Genomic DNA, 22,441 nt, shown 5'->3' with positions numbered 1-22,441 from the left:
AAGGAAAAGAAAGACGTTCACATAACTCTTTCAAAGCAAAAGACACAAACTATAACCTGCAAACAAAGTACACCCTACAACTAGGTGATAGATGAGATAAAATAACAAGGAATCCTAAGATTCACTTCCTACTTTATCAATCAAATATTTCATACAAAGGAACAGAAAGAAAGAAGGTTAACTTTCAGAAAGATTCCTGTCAAAATATATATTCAAATCTGGAATGAGTTACAGAAAAGATGTCATAAAATACACTCGGGACTAGAAAATATGCCACAAAATATCTCCTCTGCATAATCAAAACCATCACATCAATAGAAGTCCAAGAGACTTAAGTTCAAACCCCTTGGGTCGAATCTATGAAAAAAGCCTCCAAAATAGGAGTCATAGCCACCAAAAATGATGACTAATTGCTTCATAAACTCCACTAAGTCATAATGAAACCCATGACCCAATGTCAAACTGCCCATAGAATGCTCCAACTAGCCATAAAGACCTTCAAATCACCTTGGCAAAGTCAAATTCGACCCAAACTAACTCCTAGAATTATTCCTTTAATGATAAGTCAAAAACAAGTCCAAGAGATTCCTAAAAATACTCAAAAGTCCTTAAGTGAAACTCAAAGTCTAGCAAAGTATTTTGACACATGGAAGTAATCAGTTGACGTCATTACATCTTGTGAGCTAATCACAGCAAAGACTTCTTCTTATGACTCCACATGATTCCACATGGCAACTTCCTTGATTAAGATTCCTTCAAGTCTTTTACTCTTTGAAAACGTCATTAATAATGCATCCCTATTTTAGTGTTAATTAACTGATTCATTTATAATGCATCAATCAAGCTAATAACTAATTACAACTTGACCTTAAATGCACTACTAATACTAACTCCTAGAATTATTCCTTTAATGACAAGTCAAAAACAAGTCCAAGGGATTCCTAAAAATACTCAAAAGTCCTTAAGTGAAACTCAAAGTCTAGCAAAGTATTTTGACACATGGAAGTAATCAGTTGACGTCATTACATCTTGTGAGCTAATCACAGCAAAGACTTCTTCTTATGACTCCACATGGCAACTTCCTTGATTAAGATTCCTTCCATTCCTTCAAGTCTTTTACTCTTTGAAAACGTCCTTAATAATGCATCCCTATTTTAGTGTTAATTAACTGATTGATTTATAATGCATCAATCAAGCTAAAAACTAATTACAACTTGACCTTAAATGCACTACTAATACTAACTCCTAGAATTATTCCTTTAATGACAAGTCAAAAACAAGTCCAAGAGATTCCTAAAAATACTCAAAAGTCCTTAAGTGAAACTCAAAGTCTAGCAAAGTATTTTGACACATGGAAGTAATAAGTTGACGTCATTACATCTTGTGAGCTAATCACAGCAAAGACTTCTTCTAATGACTCCACATGACTCCACATGGCAACTGCCTTGATTAAGATTCATTCCATTCCTTCAAGTCTTTTACTCTTTGAAAACGTCATTAATAATGCATCCCTATTTTATTGTTAATTAACCGATTGATTTATAATGCATTAATCAAGCTAATAACTAATTACAACTTGACCTCAAATGCATTACTAATAACGTCATAACATAAGACATAACACTTAGGCAATGATATCTTAAGCTATTACGAACCCAACCCCCATTGACATTTTTAAAACCGACCCCAATCATTTATTTCAAAACTTATCACTTCATAAAAATCAATTGAAACTATGCAAAGTGATCGATTTTATAAAGAAAAAAGGACTTGGATAATAATCAGCAACGTGGATGCCCTCTCCTCCATATGTTTTAATGATAGAAACCTAAAACAAGACTAAAACATTTTCATTGTTTCATTCGAAAACTTCAGAATTTGGAAGGAATGACGCCTATAGGGTTTACCCTATTGCACCTTTGCTTGGCCGCCATGAATGAAAATTTCTGCTCCAAAGCCTTGCACAATTTTTGCTGAAGGTAAAACAGCTTTGTAACTGCATTCTACATCTTTCACACTTTTCTTTTAAAGCTTTTATGACAACCTTTTCCTCTTTCGCAGAAGGAAAAAAGCGTGTCGGGAGATACAAATCTGGACCTTTGGCTTATTGATGGTTATGAAGCTTTGCTCATCTGGAAGTCGCTAGTGATGGTAAATTGCAACACAGTCCTCCATCTTCTTATCAGCGGCTCTTTGCTAATTGTATTTTCCATGGCTGTTTTTAAAAGCACCTTCTTTTGCTCCCAGATTTGACGTTTGTGTTCACCTTTTCTGTAGATGAGCATGATTCGCGTGTTTTTTCTTTTCTTTTTTGTTGTTAGAGCAACACTCTCAACACCTCTGTAGGGTTTCATCCAGCTTGAAACAATGACCTCCTTTTCATGATCTATGTAACTAGGTTCTCAATTTTTAATAAATTCTTACAAAGGTTTCATTTTCCTTAGAATCCTTTGCTACAGATGAGTTTTCACAATTTGGGTATTGGCAATTTGTTGATAAAAACTATGATGTCGGCTTTGCTTGTTGTGAGGTTGTCTTTATCTATGAGATAACTCCATCTTGCAGATTTGCAACATACCCAAAGAACCCATCATGAATACTGCCAGACAATAACTTTGGATTTCTACAACTAACTGTTTATGTTGATCATCAGCTTCGATATCCCCATTAAAGCAGCTTACATCCTCAAGGTGTATAACACGGAAACTGTCATCAATATGCCTTTACTGCTTGTTTGCTATGCCATAAACGTCGTATAATACTTCTGAAAAATTGATGGTTGGTGTAACTTGAGTTGATGGTTACTAGCTTTTTTAATTCATACAGAAGCTGCACTATTTTCCTGTCTTTTGATTTCATCCATTATTTGTTCAACACTGTGGGATCTCGTTTATACATTGTTTTTGTCATCAGCTTTTGAACCGTTATTTATTTTTTCTTTAATTTTACCTTCCACAACAACTAAAGAAACTTGTAGCTTTCTCAATTTTGCTTGATGCCATCCTTTAGCTCCATATCTTTCAGATCCTAGTTCCATTTTCAATTGTTGCTGAGTATGCTGATCTTGAAAGTTGAATTGCTAGGGGTAACAGGTAATAAAAATGATGTACAGATCTTAGAACATATGCATTTGATAGGCTTTGTAAGAAGAATGCTTCTTCATTATTTAGCTTCTACATTAAATGTCTTACTGATGTGTTATATCTGAAATTTCTCCTCTCCCAAAAGGTATCCACTTCTACTCTTCACAATGATTCAATATACTTCTTATTTATGCAATTTTATTGAACTGATATGCAAAATATACTGCAAATTTATTGAAGAAATTATATCTCTCCTGCAGCATACTTTGTCAGATTTGTTTCCTTATGAAGCACCTGTAACTTGTGAACTGGTTGTTCACAAGCATGACATTGAAATGTTTCTCTCCATTCTGATTACGCTGCATTTCCTTTCTCCTAAATGCACAAAGATGTTTATCTGCTATTCTTTTTTGAAGTAATGCTCAAATTGCTCACAAATACTATGCTTGTACTCACATGGTTGTCTTTTTGATAGCAGCTTCATTATCATTCTTGCCATGGCTCTCACCTTATTGATTCATTGTTTTTATAGACTTAAGTGGAAAGAACATTACCTTGCTGCATCTTTTCATTCTGCTCTGGAGTCTGAAATTGTGCCTCTGTATGCTAAAGCATAAAGTCTCTGTTCTTCTTGATGTTTATACCCTGTTAATATATACTTGGGCGTGAATACAATTCCCTATATATTTGCAGCTATTCTTTGATATCCATGTACAGTTGATTTCTATTACAAATGTCCATTCATGAGCTTGATGATTCATTTCTTGTTCTATGCACATACATTGTGAAAGAATGAAATACTTGTGCATCTGAGGAGAGGTGAGCTAGCATTGCTTAGATCATATGATCTTGTTAAATATTGTGGATCTCTGATAGATAAAGCAATTACAAAATAAATGCTCGCAGAGAATATCTTACTTGAATAATGCAGAATGTATTTGCTTTTCTTTTGGCAGCGATCACAGTATTATCTTCCTCCTTCAAACTGTAACTGTAACAATTTAAGTGCTGTATAACAGATGAAATAATAATGATAACAGTGAGCAATGTTTATGCAATATTGTTTGTTGACTGCAGGTACTTTGAATGCCATGGATTCATTGCTTTCCCTGTGGCAGCATGCTCATATATATAAGAGAGAAAGGGACATGACTCCGAGGAGTCATGTCTCTACGTGGAGACATGCCTCTTCGGAGGCATGTTAGTTTGTAATAATAACAAACAAACTTAATATGAATGTGCCCAATACTAACATGGCACGATAATGAGTTGTCTCCCGAATAACAAAGGAGCCCGATCATAATGAAGGCTGTCGATCAATTAATAAAACATGATCAGAGTAATGTCGATAATCCATATAACATTACATGGACGTAGGCATATATATATGTGTACGTATATTAATACACACACACACACATATATATATATGCTTATATCCCTGTGATTTATGGAATCAGCAGTAATTTCCAGTATATCAAGTAATCCATGTTTTGCTTCTTCTAACACTAAACATTAACACTCCCTCTTTAGCTAGGGAGAAGTAAAACATCAATAAGTCAAAATCATCATGTAATCAACATAATATGAACGGTAAATGATCTCTACTTGCACTTAAGCAATGTCTAGAGATATCCATTGTGATTAAGTTTCCATGATCTCTACTTGCACTTAAGCAATGTCTAAAGATGTCCATGATACACTCATAATCTCTACTTGCACTTAAGCAATGTCTAGAGATGCTCATATAATCTCTACTTGCACTTAAGTAATGTCTAGAGATGCTCATATAATACACACATAGGTTTATTATTTACAAGATCGTCACCTTGTAAATAATTTCCTTCAAATGAATATGTCCATGAAAGACCGTCACCTTTCATTACATATCAAATGGTACTAAGAAACCAATAGAGGCATAAACTCAAAATGAAATAAATATTTTATTTCAAAAATTTATAATTACAATTAATCATACCAAGTTTTTCTCTAAAGTATTTCAATTTCACTTTAGCAAGAGGCTTGGTAAGGATATCAATTGTTTGCTCATTTGTACATATGTATTTCAATTGAATAACTCCTCGATTCACCATATCTCTGATGTAATGAAATGGAATTTCAATATGCTTAGAGTGGTTGTGAAATACTGGATTAGAAGAAAGCTTAATACAATTTTGATTATCACAATAAATCACAGTCGGCTTCAAATGTCTTTTGAAGAGATCTAATAGCAACTTTTGTAGCCATACTACTTCTCTAGCACCCAAGGAAGACGCAATGTACTCAGCTTTGGTGGAACTCAATGCTACTGAAGTTTGTTTCCAACTAGACCAAGAAATCATACCAGATCCAAGACTGAAACAATATCCTGAAGTACTCTTCCGCTCAATAGAGCTTCTAGCCCAATCAGAATCTAAATATCCAAGTAGTTCAATATTGACTCTGTCATATTTGATTCCCATTCCAATAGTACCTTTGAGATATCTCAATATGTATTTGGCTACATGTAAATGTGTCTTCTTAGGAGCACACATAAACTGACTCAGGGTGTGAGTTGCATAACATATGTCAGGACGAGTATTGACCAAATACATCAGGGATCCAATAATTTTTCTGTAGTAAGTAGGATCTGCAGCCTCAAATTTGTTCATATCATCTTTTAATTTTTGTAGATTTATTTCCATAGGAGTAGCAGCCGGTTTACATTCCATCATTCCAAATTTGTTTAAGATATCAATTGTATATTTTCCCCGATTTAGTATAATACAGTTGTTTAGTTGCCAGACTTCTAATCCCAGAAAGTAGTGAAGTAACCCTAAGTCTTTCATTTCAAATTCTGCAGTGAGTTCTTGCTTACATTTTTTTATGAGATGTTCCTCACCTGTAATTAGCAAATCATCAACATATAATACAAGAATAATCATATCATCACCTTCAATTTTGAAGTACAGATTTGGGTCAGCTTCATTTTTGGCATATCCTAATTTCAATAGGTGATTATCTATTCTTTCATACCATGCTCTGGAAGCCTATTTGAGTCCATAAAGTGCTTTCTTTAATTTATAAACATGAGTCTTGCTGTCATAAGTATTGAACCCTTCTAGTTGTTCAATGTAAACTTCTTCTTCAATTTTACTATTGAGAAATGTTGTTTTGACATTCATCTGATGTACTTTCCATCCTTTAGATGCTACAATTGCTAGTATTATTCTGACTGAAGTGTATTTGGCAACAGGGGCAAAGGTTTCTTCAATATCAATACCTTCTTTCTGAGAGAAACCTCGGGCTACAAATCTTGCCTTGTATTTTTCAATGCTACCATCTGAAGCATGTTTAATCTTGAATAACCATTTGGAAGAGACAACTGATTTGTTCTTAGGTCTTGGTACAACATCCCATACATCATTTTTCAATATAGAGTTATATTCCTCAATCATTGTTTCCTTCCATGATTGATGTGAAAGTGCTTCTTCAACATTAGTAGGTTCAGATTTTATAAGTTCACATAGTAATGCAACATAACAAGATTGATTTCTGGTCCTTTTGCTTTCCTGAATTACTTCATCTGATTCAACTTGATTTTCTTCTAACATTTTTCTAGCCCAAAGAGGTCTCTTTTTATTGTTATTGTTGATGTTTTTAGGTTCTATATGATTAGACATGGAAGAGAAGTTAGAATCATCCTCCCTCTCAATTTCTGTGGATTGATCTTCTTCAGAAATAGATTCATCACTATTACTAGAAATTTTAAAAGTTGTGTCTTCTTCAAATATTACATCTCTACTAATTTCAATTGTCATTTGCCCAGGAATGTAGATCCTGTATCCTTTTGTAGTTTCACTATATCCAATGAATATTCTCTTTTTCCCAGATGGTTCCAATTTCATTCTTTTCTCTTTCGGTATGTGAACATAGACTAGACATCCAAATATTCTCAGGTGGCTTAAATCTGATTTAATGCCTGTGAATACTTTCTCTAGGGTGGTATTCTCTAATATGGAGTGAGCGCATCGATTTTGAATGTAGACAGTTGTATTAGATGCTTCAGCCCAGAATGAATAATGAAGATTTTGATCATGTAACATAGCTCTGGCTGATTCAACTATAGATCTGTTTTTCCTTTCAGATATTCCATTATGTTGAGGATTATAAGGTACAGAAAACTCCCTCTTAATCCCAACAGAAATGCAGAAGTTTTTAAAGATATCAAATATGTATTCACCCCCATTGTCTAACCTTAGGGTTTTGATCTTTTGACCTGATTGGTTTTCAACTAAGGCTTTGAATTCTTTGAATTTCGATAAGACTTCAAATGATTCCTTTTGCTTTAGAAAATAGATCCAAGTTCTCCTAGAGTAATAATCAATAAAGATTATATAGAAAGGACACCCATTAAGAGAGGGGACTGACATAGGGCCACAGAGATCTGTGTGAATAAGTTCAAGAATGGATTTGGATTTATGATCACTTTTAGAGAAGGAATGTTTAGTATTTTTACCTAATGTACATCCCTTACAGATACTTAAATGATCAGCTTTCAGATTAGGTAGGCCTTTTACAATTTTCCCTATAGATGATAAAGCCCGATAATTAAGATGACCCAGTCTCCTATGCCAGATTTCAGAGGAATTTGACTGACCATTACTAATGGTTAAGTTTAGATTAGGGTTTTGATTATTACAAAGTTTATAAAGACTCTCATCTCTAACTCCAATGGAGATGGCTTTCTTAATAGTTGAGTTCTTGGGCCAAGATAGACCTCTATCTTCTTGAAATGCAATTTTGTATCCTTGATCAACAAGTCCGGAGATGGAGACAAGGTTTCTCTTGATTCCTGGTACATATAAAACATTCTTGAGTTGTAGTGTAATTCCAAAATTCAGTTGTATAGAACAAGAACCAATTCCTTTAATAGGATAAGAGGAGTTATCTCCAACGGTTACTTCTTCTGATGAATGATTAGAGAAAGTTTCAAACTTATCCTTAAATCCAATGATGTGATGAGAAGCTCCTCTATCTATGATCCAAGTATTGAGGTTAGTGTTTAATTCACTTGAGAGAGTTAAATAGAATGCATAATTTTCTTTTTCTACTTTCTCAATATTTTCATCCTTAACTTCCGCTAATGCTACTTGAATTTTCTGCTTCTCTAGACATACATAATAGGAGTGACCAATCTTGTCGCATTTAAAACATCTAACTTTGGACCAATCACGTTGTTTGTGATATTTGTGATTTTTGTTGAATTCCTTATTGTTATGTTTAAACTTCCTTTTCTTGTTTGAATTAGTATACAGTGCTTGGATGTCTCCCTCTTGATTTATAATAAGTCCTCTTGAAGCTAGTCTAGCCTCCTCTTGAGTACATTCATTCTTTAGTTGATCAAATTTTGGAAGTTCGGGTCGTGAACTTAAACCTCGAATGAAGGTTTCCCATGACAGAGGAAGACCTCTAAAAGCAATCATGCTTAGTTCCTTATCATCCACTTGATTTTTCATAGTTGCAAGTTGATCTTTTAATTCAGTAATTCTTAAGAAATATGAGGTTATGGATTCTCCACTTTTCATCTTTATATAAAGTAGATCTTGTTTTAAAGTTAATAATCTACTCATATTGTTAATTTCAAATGTATTTTGAATGGAGGAGAACATTTCATATGCAGTTTGAAGATTAGCTATAGATGGAAGTATATGATGCTTTACTGAGTCTATGATGATCTTTATTGCTTTATTATTATGTCTTTTCCACGTTATTTTCTCATATTCACTTTCAGGCATGGGTAAATTTGATTCAATGTATTTTTCTAATTCCATTTCTCTTAGCACTATTAATAATCTGATTTTCCAAGATGAGAAGTTTGATGCTCCATCTAGCCTATCTTCAATTCTTACGTGATTCACCATTTTAATGCTTTGATTTTAAAACCTCTTCTTCTTTTTTTTGAAGTTTAGATTATAATGAATACTTTGCAAAAGTTTTCCTATCATTATAGCTCTGATACCATGTTAAATATTGTGGATCTCTGATAGATAAAACAATTACAAAATAAATGCTTGCAGAGAATATCTTACTTGAGTAATGCAGAATGTATTTGCTTTTCTTTTGGCAGCAATCACAGTATTATCTTCCTCCTTCAAACTATAACTGTAACAATTTAAGTGATGTATAACAGATGAAATAATAATGATAACAGTGAGCAATGTTTATGCAATATTGTTTGTTAACTGCAAGTACTTTGAATGCCGTGGATTGATTGCTTTCCCTGCAACAGCATGCTCATGTATATAGGAGAGAAAGGGACATGACTCCGAAGAGGCATGTTAGTTTGTAATAATAACAAACAAACTTAATATGAATGTGCCTGATACTAACATGGCACGATAATGAGTTGTCTCCCGAATAACAAAGGAGCCCAATCATAATGAAGGCTACCGATCAATCAATAAAACATAATCACGGTAATGTCAATAATCCATATAACATTACATGGACATAGGCATATATATGTGTGTGTGTGTGTATTAATACACACACACACACACATATATATATATGCTTATATCCCTGTGATTTATGGAATTAGCAGTAATTTCCAATATATCAAGTAATCCATGTTTTGCTTCTTCTGATGCTAAACATTAACAGATCTAAACCATTTTTTTGCTTCCATTGCAGGATCCTGAACCTTGAAAAGGTGAAGTAGTGGATGAACCAGAACACAAGCAGCAGACATCATGGCAACCAGCCAGCCATAACCAGGCAATCACTGGTTCCTTATGACCCTTGAGCTCTTTTATTTCATGTCTTTGTAGACCATCACTTGCATAGAATAGTAGGATCATTTTTCTTAGTGAAAGCTACTCCCATAGCTTGTGTGGGAGAATACTACATTCAGCCTATTTGTTTCATTTGTCAGATGTTAATATCAATTGTACACATCATTGAATGATTAATACAAAGAACATTTACATATTCAGTTTGGCACAAAGTGAAACATATTTTGTAATAAAAGTAAACTGAATGTAGGAATGAAAAAAAAATGCTTGCTTGTATGAGTCCTTTTATCTATGCTATGCTAGAGCTGAATTTTAGCATGTGTAAAAATTTAGCAACAAGACGACAGGAGCAGACAAGAGTTGTGAATTGTTGAAAAACAAAAGTTACAAAACAGTCTGTTTTAGCACATCCAAAATTTAGTGGTAGATTGTGATGCTAGTGGTAATGTCATTGGAGTTGTTTTGAGTCAAGAAGGTAAACTTGTTGCTTATTTCAAGGAAAAGTTGACTAATGCCAACAGAAAAAAAAAATTTATGATCAGGAATTCTATGCTATAGTTTAGGCATTGAAGAAATAGAGACATTGCCTTTTACCTAAGAAGTTTGTTTTATTTATTGATCATCAAGCTTTGCGATATTTGAATAGTCAAGGAAAGTTGAATCAGAGGCATTTGATATGGGTTGAATTTTTTCAGAGTTACGCATTTGTTTTGAAACAATGGAGTGGGAAGTCTAACAAGGTTGCAAATGCTCTTAGCAAGAGACAAAATTTGCTAACAGAGATGCAGATTGAGGTTGTTGGTTCAAGGAACTCAAAAGTTTGTATCCAAAAGACTCCTCATTTTGGTGAAGCTTGGAAAGCTTGTATAGACCTATTACTGTAGACAGAACTAGGTGGTTGGAATTCATTATCCAAGATGGTATGTTATTCAAAGGTAGTCAATTGTGCATTCCAAGGAGTTCTTTGAGGGAGAATCTTATCAAAGAGAAGCATAGCAAAGGGTTGGCTAGACATTTTGGTCGAGATAAAACCATTTCTTTGGTTAGTGAAAATTATTATTGACCACAACTACAACAAGATGTTAAACATGCAAAATATGTTAGATGGCAAAAAAAGTCAAGCAGAATACAGGGTTATATCAGCCACTACCTATACCAGAGAAACCATGGGAGGATATTAGCATGAACTTTGTTCTTGGCTTACCAAGAACTCGGTGAGGGCATGATTCAATTTTTGTGGTGGTTGATAGGTTTTTAAAGATGGCAATTTCATTTCTTGCAAGAAGGTTAGTGATGTTGCTCATGTAGCAGAATTGTTTTTCAGAAAAGTGGTGAGACTACATGGTTTACTGAAAAGCATAGTTTTAGATTGAGACACCATATTTGTTGGGTACTTTTGGAGAACATTGTGTAAGAAGTTGAAGATAGATTTGAAGTTCAGATCAACACATCATCCACAAACTGATGGACAGACAGCAGTAGTGAATAGGAGTTTGGAAAACCTATTAAGATACTCGGTTGGAGATAAGCCAAAGGGATGGGATTTGATTTTACCACAGGCAGAATTTTCATAGAATAATTCAGTCAATATGAGCATTGTTCCAAATAGTAGTGATGTTGCTCATGTAGCAGAATTGTTTTTCAGAAAAGTGGTGAGACTACATGGTTTACCGAAAAGCATAGTTTTAGATTGAGACACCATATTTGTTGGGTACTTTTGGAGAACATTGTGTAAGAAGTTAAAGACAGATTTGAAGTTCAGATCGGCACATCATCCACAAACTGATGGACAGACAGCAGTAGTGAATAGGAGTTTGGAAAACCTATTAAGATACTTGGTTGGAGATAAACCAAAGGGATGGGATTTGATTTTACCACAGGCAGAATTTTCATAGAATAATTCAGTCAATATGAGCATTGTTCCAAATAGTAGTGATGTTGCTCATGTAGCAGAATTGTTTTTCAGAAAAGTAGTGAGACTAAATGGTTTACTGAAAAGCATAGTTTTAGATTGAGACACCATATTTGTTGGGTACTTTTGGAGAACATTGTGTAAGAAGTTAAAGATAGATTTGAAGTTCAAATCAGCACATCATCCACAAACTGATGGACAGACAGCAGTAGTGAATAGGAGTTTGGAAAACCTATTAAGATACTTGGTTGGAGATAAACCAAAGGGATAGAATTTGATTTTACCACAGGCAAAATTTTCATAGAATAATTCAGTCAATATGAGCATTGTTCCAAATAGTATATCGAAGTAGTCCTAGAAATGCTTCTAAACTAAAGAAGTTGGTCAAAGGGAAGACAAGTAGTGCCCAAGCTGAAGATTTTGCAGAACACTTGAAGAACTTGCATGAGGAAATGAGGAAGCACATTACTAAGCATAGTACAAGGCAAAGGCAAATGAGAAAAGGAAACATAAGGAATTCCAAATTGGAGATAAAGTCATGGTTCATTTGAGTATGGAGAGATTCTAGTGGGGACATATAATAAGTTGAAAATAAGAAAGTTTGGACCATGAAGGATACTAAAAGCATGATTCAGGAAATGCCTATGAAATAGAATTGTCCAATAAATTGAATATTTCACCAGTATTTAACATTTCAGATCTGATAGAGAATCATGAAGGAGGTATTGAAGATGAGGTCACAAAAGCACAGTAGAGTATTTAAGCAACTCTTCAGTTACAAAGGAGATTGAAGACACTTTGGAAAGTTGTATTGGCAGAAACACAAGGAACAGGGCATATGGAGAATATTTGGTCAAATGGAAAGGAAGACTGATTCATCAAGGCTATCAAGGGAGGAGGTGAACCATCTTGGTTTTCCTCTGAACACCTGAGATGTGATGTCACTTCTCAAATTACCCTAGGTGTCTGATGTAGGAGCATCATAGATGTAAGGGCAATATTGCATCACCCAAAAATATTTCCAGTTTGTCCTGTCAATAAGAGTTATCTCAGTGCAGAGTTTCTACTTCTGGAAGCTTGCTATTTTTAGTAAATTGATCATTAGAGCTTAGAATGTTCTAATTTCTTCCCTAAGGTTCATTTTGGATATATCAGCCTACCACTAAAGTTTCATTGCAAGATCAAGTCTAGTTTTGAAGATATTGAAAAATTTCAGTATTGGCAGTAGGGTATAGAAACTTTGAACTGAGTTTTGAAGACTTTAGAGGCTCTGAAAAGGGGTTAAACCTCAGTTGACTAGAGTTTGTGCAAATCAAATGCTAAAGAGAAGTTTGTGGCATTTTAGAAATGGAGTCATAATAGCCAATCGGAACATCTGGGGATGAGTTATGGTCTCCAGAAACCTGGAATGGGCAATAATAAATTTCTTCAAGAAAAAATTTAAGTTCCAAAGTTGTTTGGGGCCTACTCTAGTGTAATAAAATATAAGTATAATAATATCTTAGGGTTGGTTGGCCTCAAAGTCTAGGGTTAATATTTCTAGAACCTTCTTGGGTAGTTAAAAATTGCCTATATAAAGAAGGCTCGTAGGGTTCTCCAAATTGCCCATGTAGCTTTGCATGTTATATTTCTGAATATTGTAATTTCATTTCATTGGAGATAATAAAACGCCAATATCCTATTCTTCGAATTTGTTGTTATTTCTCTATTCTAATGTGTGTATTTGTGTAAATAAGGGGAGAATCATTCATCAAGAAGTGATGCAAGTGGACATGTACTCTTAAATCCGTCTTCAAGCACAAATTCAGAAATAGAGGATATCTCGAGAATGATGAGAAAGTTAGGCACTAATTTTATTTGGCAACAAAGGCATGTACCTCAAAAGAATTCATGTAATTTTGAGAACAGAAATCAGAATCCGTGAAAAGTCAGACCAGAACAGTACCAGAAGCAGAGTCATGACAACAAGACGGACATAAATGTAAGCTGTTATTACCAAGGGAACCGAGACACTCAGCAAGCACAGGCAAGTTGAGGTAAACAAGTCTAATGTTTGTGTCAACATACATTTGTCTAGTTAGCACAAACATACTAGCTATTCCCATCACAAATGTGAATCAGCATGTATGCCTACTAAGATCCTCCATCAACCCAAGTCTCAGACTGAAATTTAAAAGATGTGTTCGCCTATTTGACACTCATATGGCTAATGGGCAATGTCAAAATGTTGTTGAAATACTAATAGGCAGCAGTTAATAGACAAATGTAATCAGGATAGGCAGATTTTGAGACAGTTTACTTTGCCCAAGTGGTGTAGGCTTCTCTAAGAATCATAAATAGAATTTACTTGACCTTGATTTCATAAAGTGCTAGGAACAATTAAAAAGAGAACCATTCTGAGGGCTGCTTTTTGTCTAAATATAGTAAATTAACTCAGGCTGAGCCTAATGACTCTGTGGATGCTTATACAACTGATTCTGAGATGGAATTATCCTAAGATTTACCCAACAAAAGAATAGGATACATGTCTATGCAAAGAGCTAAAGGTGAACAGGATAAATGCCTGTATCTACACATGTTAGTGCTAATCTAGCTGTGTTTATTCACAACATAAGCATCGAAAAACAAGCGATCAAATTTTGATTCTTAAGTTTGATGGTTCCACATCCAAACAAGGATTACATGCAGGAACTGAAGTAACAAATCCAAGAGGGATTTTATTTCTTGCTGCATCTAGACTTCAGTTTGCTTGCACAAACAACACAGCCAAGTATGAAGCTCTAATACATGGATTACATTTTGCAATTAGGAAAGCGTACTCTGACTCGGAATTTGTCATCAATTAAGGAATCGGTCAGCATGTCAGGTTTGTAATCCTAATATAGAAGGAACGTATAGAGCTTAATCAAAGAATTTGACAAATAACAATATTATTGATGGCTTGGTTGTGGCTGTAATTGTCTTAGAATGAGTAATAGAATCAAGGCTTATTAGTTTCTCAGATTAACGTGTTTCAATCTCGACTGCCTAGTAATGTTGAGAATTTCTAGGTATTTGAAGATGACCAATAAGTCATAATTCTATTATGAATACAAATTAAAGATTAAGATCAGAGGAAAGACATTGAGTTTAATGAAGAAAGAGTTGTAAATCTGATAATAAATAACATTCAGAAAGGCATGACCTCATTGGAGAGGTTGTTTGACATGGATAATCAGGAGAACAAGGAGACATCACATTCTTCTAGAGGCACAAATCATGATCGTCACAATTTCCGGACAACAGACTATCCAAAGGTATTAAATAAGCTCTCCAAGATTACGATGATGCTATTGCTTGGAGCTACAAGGATTCAAAACTTGTTAATTCCTCTTTTGTGATGCATATCATTCCTTTGAAGCCAAGTGCCAAACCTTTCCACCAAGAAAAAAGAGTGGTAAATGCATTGTGCTTAAGCCTTTAATTTTCAAAGAGGTACAGAAATTATTAACTAATATCATTTTTCCTGTTAGCCACTCCACTTGGGTTGCTAATCTCATTCCAGACCAGAAAAAAAAAGGTAGCATCAGAAAATGTGTCACTTTTTAGAATTTGTAGAAGGCTTCAGAAAAGTAAAACTACCCACTTGCTTCCCTTAATGAGGTTCTATAAATTGTCAATGGTCTTAGACAGTTATTCCAAATAAAATCAAGTGATGGTAAGTTCTGAAGGTTAGATTAAAAAAACTTTACCACAAAATGCGGAATTTTTTAATACAAGAGAATGTAATTTACTTTGATTAATGCAAAATATAAATGTTAGTGGTGCCATGGACATGGCATTGATTATTTTGATCCGTGCGTACCTTATGATTTACATGGATAATTGGATAGTGTTTTCCAGGCACTATGATGACTACATGACTAATTTGAAGTAAGTATTACAACAGTGTAAAAAGCGTTGCACTTCTTTGAATCCAAAGAAGCGTATTTTCAGGTAACAAAAGATAAATTACTATTTCTGAGAGAGGTATATCTATAGGCCCAAAAAGGATTCAAACTATTTGGAAGACCCCTTTGCCTGGGAGCAAGAAAGAGCTGAAATCCTTCTTTTATATCAATTCATTCAGAAATTTGTTGCAATATTTACTAAAATTGTCACGCCACTTAATGCAATGTTGAAAAAAGATGTTAAAATTGAGTGGATCACTAAATCACAAGCTACATATTCAGAAACGAAGAAATCAAATGCTAATATCCCAGTCTTAATTAGTCCTACACATTTTAATCTGCTTCAAAGCATTCCAGTGTTGTTATATTGACTCAGAGAAACAGGGTTGAAGATGTCAGGCATGGTTCTCTATTGTGTAATGCAGAAATCAAGTATTCTAGCATTGATAAGTGAGTATTTGCATTGGTTAAAACTGTTAGGAAATTTCGAGATTACATTTTACAAAATAAATGTGTTTGCTATTGTTCAAGATTGTGCAGTGTCATGCCCCTGAGATGGTAAAGAACAAATTGCTGCCCAACACCCTGATCACAAGCCTTGAATGTGGGTCCAAGACCATGAAGAAAATTGCACATAACATTAGCAGTAGACGCAAATGGTCGATGGCATTAATTATGGGTAGTGACTGGCATTAAAGTAAAACAAAAATTAATTAAAATAAAGTCAAAGCAGCTTGGTATGAAGGAGCCGTGTCTTTGCAAAGGAAAAGGTCAGTGAAGAGGTGTGACACCCCTTCACATGAAGATATAATAAGAGGACAATTCATTTGTTCAAGGTATCAAATGATCCAGCATCAAACAAGAAAAGAATTGGGGAAAATCACAAGAGGCCTTTGATATTTAATCTCAGCAGCAATTAATTTTAGAAAAGAACTGTAAAAATATGTGGGTGTGGGTGTGTGTTCATATAATAGTGTTTGCAAGACCATATTGATCATTGTGAGTAATCTAAGTGTTTCTCTTGTTCTAAATATGTAATAGAAGATTCATATAATATTATTTTTTGAATTTAGGTGAAACAGATTGCAAATAAGGATGGACATCATTTCAGGTTCATGAGAGATGTAGGATGAGCAGCCTCCATGCTTCTTGTCAAGTAAACCACTCAGAAATGGAACAGATGACCAGCCTTCAAAGCTCATGGGCTGGAGAGGAATGGACTGAAAATCCTTCCCTGCTTATAGGCTTGATCAAGGAGGATGGCCAACCTCTAGGGTGAACTAAGGGATCAAAGGGGGACTTGCCATGTTCTCGCAAAAGAAGGGCACAAACCTTGAGATTGTGGTTTGCAAATGTTTCAAACAAATTCCTAATGAGAGTATTATAGGAATATACTTTGGAATGATTATCGCCTTAATTAAATTTCAATATGAATGATGTTGATGAGATAACAATATGTCTGTTAAGAATATAACCATGATAAACCTACAGGTCTGACAGTACAGACCGTACTTTCTCTTAATAATAATATATCTCTAATGATTGGCATTATATATATATATATATATATATATATATATATATATATATATATATATATATATATATATATATATATATATATATATATATATATATATATATATATATATATATATATATATATATATATATATATATATATATTTCTCCTAGAGGTGCCGGCGATTTCTAGATGATGCATTTGTTTGGTGCTTGACTAAACTAACACTTACTTACTTAGTCATTACCATAGTTACACCACCCTGGGGGACGGGGGGACGGCGAAATGAGAGGACAAGTTTCCGGGACGGGGGGACAAAGGGGCCTTAATTTGGGGACGGTGGGGGGACGGTGGGGGGACGGCGGCAGGGGACAAGAGCGGTGTATATATCTATGCATATGGTATTTAAAAATGTTAGTTATGAAAATATGTATTGCAATATAGGATGTAAAGATGTAAAAGAGTGAATACTTGAAACATTGCATTGAATTGGAACATCGAACATTAAACATAAATAGTCGAATTTGCAAATAGTGAATAGTAGGATGTCCCCCATCCTCGGTGGAGGTGGTGGAATCTAGTGGCACCGCTGGGGACGGGGAGACGGAGTCCCCAAGTCTCCGGTGCGTTGAAGTCTCCGAGACGTCGGGCAAAAAGGGGGGGGGACGCGTCCCCGTGTTACTATGGTCATTACTAATCTGTGTCTCCTAGATCGCCGACTTAGGAATGATATGGTTAGTGCAAAGTTAGGAAGGGTTCTGTCCCTTGAGGGACATACCCTTTAGAAAGGATATATAATTAGGTTGTAAATGCAGTTTAGAAGACACACAGTTACAGCAGTCTGCTCTTCTAAGTATTTTATGTCCAGCGATTTATACCTGAGATTCTCCGTCACGATAAAAGGTGCAATATTCAGTATTGGATCTGCATTATAATAAGCAATAACTTCATCATATTCAGAATACTTAAAAGATCTAACTCAGCATATAAGACTGGATTGAAAGTCTGATTAAGAGAAGGATTTAGCAGAAACTTTACAATGTCTACTCATACTTAGTAATTATAGATATTATCTTGGCTTATAGTTTAACGTCGGTTTCCATTAGCTAATATTGTGTGTGGGACATGGACCAGGAGTTCTCTTAGAAAGGACATTTCAATTGGTTCAGTTGATACTCTTAAGTGTATTTAATTGGAATTGTGATTTTAGGGTAAAACTTAGGAATGTCTCAGAAGGGGACTGTTCACAAAATAAAACTATGTTGATGCAAAATGAATTGGGTGAACCAGGGGGTAACTGGATGACCCTGTTGCAAGAGTTTGATTTGGAGATCTAAACCATGAGGGTTTTGAGAGGACAAGGCTTGAGCAAGGCCATGGATCAAACTGATTCTCAAATCATTCACTTATAGTATATAAAGCAGTTCATTGCTAATGACAACTGGCATACCAATTTGGTTTGTTATTTTCTAAATAATAAGTATTTAAATAATCTCAATTCAACAAAAAAAAGTCTTTTACACCTTAAGAGCAACAAGTTCATGATCAAGTCCCCATTTATTAAATCTATTATCTACATAAAAGTCTTTTATTTATTTTGAGTTACTGGGCTGTCAAATCCACAATAGTTTGCTTGCTATCTTCCCAAGACCCAGAGTTTAAACCATGTGTATCCATAATTCAAAATGCCAATAAATTGGTTTGGACTTACATGCTTGGGTCCAAACCTCAAAAGCAATTCTATTCATGTACCCAAGTTCCATTTTGAAATATAATTAAAACATAGCTCAAGTGCACAATTTGGTTGGGTATAAGCCTACAAGTGTTCTAAATCATAGATGTCATTTTGACCCCAAATTTAAAATTACCAGTAAACTTGAATGCATCTGCACAGACAGTTCCAGCCTTGCAACATTAAGCTAACTTCAAAGCTGATAGCCTTATCAATATGCTTGACAAATGAAATCAAGTCCAAAGTTTTCAAGTCCAAAGTTTAGGTTTAAACCCATAATTTAAAATCTTGAAGTCCAGAGTATACATGCCTTTCCAAAAGTAATGTGATCAAGTCCATAATTTGAAGTATCAAGAGTTTGTAGATTACTAAAGTCTAAATAAGCACATAAATCTAGCATTCAAAAAACCAATGGATTAGGATAATCAGCTCAATTGGTTAGGATTCATGATTTGATAAACTCTCTAAACCTGAGAACTTGTACACAACATGATTAACCAAGGCAGATAACTCCAAAATTTATATTGTTTAAAACTGCAAAAGCTGTGTAACCGAACTTCAAACACCAAGTCGGACTTTACTTGCTTGAGTCTAGATCTCAAAAGCTTAATTCTTCACAGACCTAAGCTTCCAGTGGAATATGCCTAACCTTCTCGTTGATAACCACGATATGATTAAACCAAGTTTGCAGATTGATGAGGTAGATGCCACATAGTCCTGAAATTGGAGAGCTCGCTTAAACAAAAATCAATGGCCCACTTGACTCCAAACTTCTGAACTTAGAATATTATCAGAACTAAGGCCACAAATAAAATAGAATTGACTAGAGATTTCATGTACACAATAATAGATTCTATAGTCATAAGCATGTGAAACAATAAAAGTCATCAGTATGGTTGGACTATATGCAATTAAAACCTAATGCATTGGATCTAAAGTTTTATCACAAGCTGTAGATCCAGTTTGAGGCTAGCAACTATTGGATGGCCACTCTATATGTAAATGACACACACACCCATCATGGGCATGCCAAAAGCTACTCTGCCCATCCAAAGCATGTCCTGAAACCCAGATGCTAATATTCAGTTTCGCTTCCACTTTTCATTTGTGAGAATTTTTGTTCATCGTAAATATAAGAACCTAAGAATCAAATTCACATGCAGGATACAATTAAAACCTACTTCTAGACATGGTGAACAAGATAAGTCCCAAAGCTATGAGTGAAATTTGTAGACTCTACTTGAACATTTAATTATGGGCCACATTTTAAACCATGATTTTGTGTTTTAGGTAAATCTATAAAAGGAAAACAGAGTTAAACATACAGCAAATAAAGTGGTTTCTTAGAAACAGACACATGGGAGAAAGTTTTCAAGTTTAGAAATTACAGATCCTTACAAAAATCTGTCAATTTCTTGAAACGGTTATCATGATTACACTGATACAGTACAAGACTGAACAAAATTTGAATTAGCAAAGGTATTTGAATATTGGATGAAATCAAATTTTATAAGGGAATTAGATTGAATTATATAGGTTAGCACTTGAGTTGACTTGCAAATATGAAATGGAGAGTTCATCTATACCTGTTATGATCCATGAATTGGGATAATGGGTGATTCCTTCTTGTTAAGTTTAAAGTAACTATAGCAATAAATACTTTGACGAAAAAATTCATCGTTATGAAAAAAGGGAAGTTGGCGCTATTGTGGTTATTTTTCATTGCAGATAATGATCCGCAGGTGCATCGACTTTGGGAATGGAGGACCACGGGAACAAGTCGGTTAACAAAGTTTGGCATGAACCACTTGGGTTCATTTTGGCAATATGTGCATTCAGGCAGAGAAGCAAATTTCATTTCAGAACTGAGAATAGAGGTAGGAAAATTTCACTAGGTGAGCAAATTCCTTCCACATTCCAGTGTTATCTTCAAATGGTCCAATCATCATGTGGGTGCTAATCGGATCCCCTTCGTGGTCATCGGGATGTATAATGCGCAAGATGCATCTGCTTATGAATTGAGGACCATCTAAATACGATGAGGTATAGCAACTCAGCTAACAACTTTGTCCTAACTGTCAATTTTGACTGGGTGAACGGACAAAGTAATTGGAGGTTCAAATGAACAGCCTTAGTACCGTACAGTATAAACGTATTAAGCTGGACGAAAAAACAAATAAAACACACCCAAAATACCAATCTTTTACTCATAAGAATATGTCAATCACATCAATGGTCGTCAGATTTTATTCTGTACAAAATGCATCTTCGCCTTGTATAACTCCTGATAGAAGCACATCAGCTAATGGACTTGATCCAGTTTTGAAAGCCCGACGGGGGGCAGTAAGCAGGCGATCAGAGGTTAGTGCAGACCACTGAATCCACCAGGAAAAAGTGTTCTATCCCTGCATTTTGATTCCGATTCACGCCGAATAAAATTGCATTGATTTACCGAATTTTCTTAGCAAAATATCAATGTTACCCACCATTCAACAAACTAGCCATGGGCAATGATATGAGGATCTATCTATTAAATGCAGTGTTTCTGACAACAGCAATCAATATATAACGAAAATAGGATGGTCAACGGAATGACTAACCAATAGGGATGGTAAAATGAAATGAAAAGTGAGTACCTGATCATCGATATAGTAATATGAGATGGGTAATGGAGTAACTAACCATAGAGATGATTGTAAAAGATCCGAGTAGCTCCAGTAGATCTAGCACAGTGCAGGAGAGCTGAAAGGGTATCCTGTGCTTTCATAATTATAAGAGGGGAGCCCATGATCTGCAGAGAGTGCTGGAGATGGATAAGAGATTGCTTCACCCACCATCTCGACACTCGACCAGGGTAGAACTGTCCTTCTTCCCTGGGACACCAAATGTACACAGGAAGCACAGTAACATCCCCACCTCTCGCAGCAGCTGCTAGAGCGGGGTTGTCCTCGACTCGAAGGTCTCTTCGGAACCATACAATGGTGCAAGTTTTCCCCATCTCTCAATAACTACACCATTCCATTGTTTTCCTCCACTCCTCCCCTGCCTTCGCAGCCTTGTCAATCATCAAATTGCAGACCGCTTACGCTTCTTTGCTCCTTCCTTAATAGAGTCAAAGCTTTGCTTTATAGTATTAAGGATTTTATATTCAACTTGTAGATTGCTATACTAATAATGAGTCATCTTGATGTCCATTTACAGTGATTGCCCGAGCTACGGATTGCAAGTTTCTTCGTTTTCCCCTGCAATCTGAAAAGGAATATATGTATGACTTTCGTACTGTGACGACTCGTCTCTAACATCGCAATGAATATAAAGATAGGTTACTACATAAGGACAAATAATTATACTACCTGGAACATATCTAGAAATATTCTCTATATCTATAGCTACGTAGGCACAAATAAATTTCAATTTTTGGTTAAAATTGTATTTTATTATTATTATCTATATTCAATTTGTAACTATATTTGTATATATTTATAAA

At 34.9% G+C, this 22,441-nt stretch overlaps 1 protein-coding gene across 1 annotated transcript in view; it reads right to left on the bottom strand.

The window, feature by feature from the left end:
• The window catches only part of LOC149529624 (cryptochrome-1-like), a 113,498-nt gene extending 91,436 nt beyond the window's left edge, over positions 1 to 22,062 (bottom strand). Inside the window, exon 1 of the mRNA XM_089811541.1 lies at positions 21,637 to 22,062. Within this exon, the coding sequence (XP_089667667.1) occupies positions 21,637 to 21,952 (316 nt within the window). The 5' untranslated portion in view covers positions 21,953 to 22,062. The remainder of the gene's footprint in view (positions 1 to 21,636) is intronic.
• Between the last annotated feature and the right edge of the window lie 379 nt (positions 22,063 to 22,441).

Source organism: Cupressus sempervirens, chromosome 11 (genome assembly GCF_028749045.1).
Source record: "Cupressus sempervirens isolate cs-2001-9-10 chromosome 11, ASM2874904v1, whole genome shotgun sequence".
Taxonomy (NCBI): domain Eukaryota; kingdom Viridiplantae; phylum Streptophyta; class Pinopsida; order Cupressales; family Cupressaceae; genus Cupressus; species Cupressus sempervirens.
This window is presented reverse-complemented; position numbering and strand designations above follow the sequence as displayed.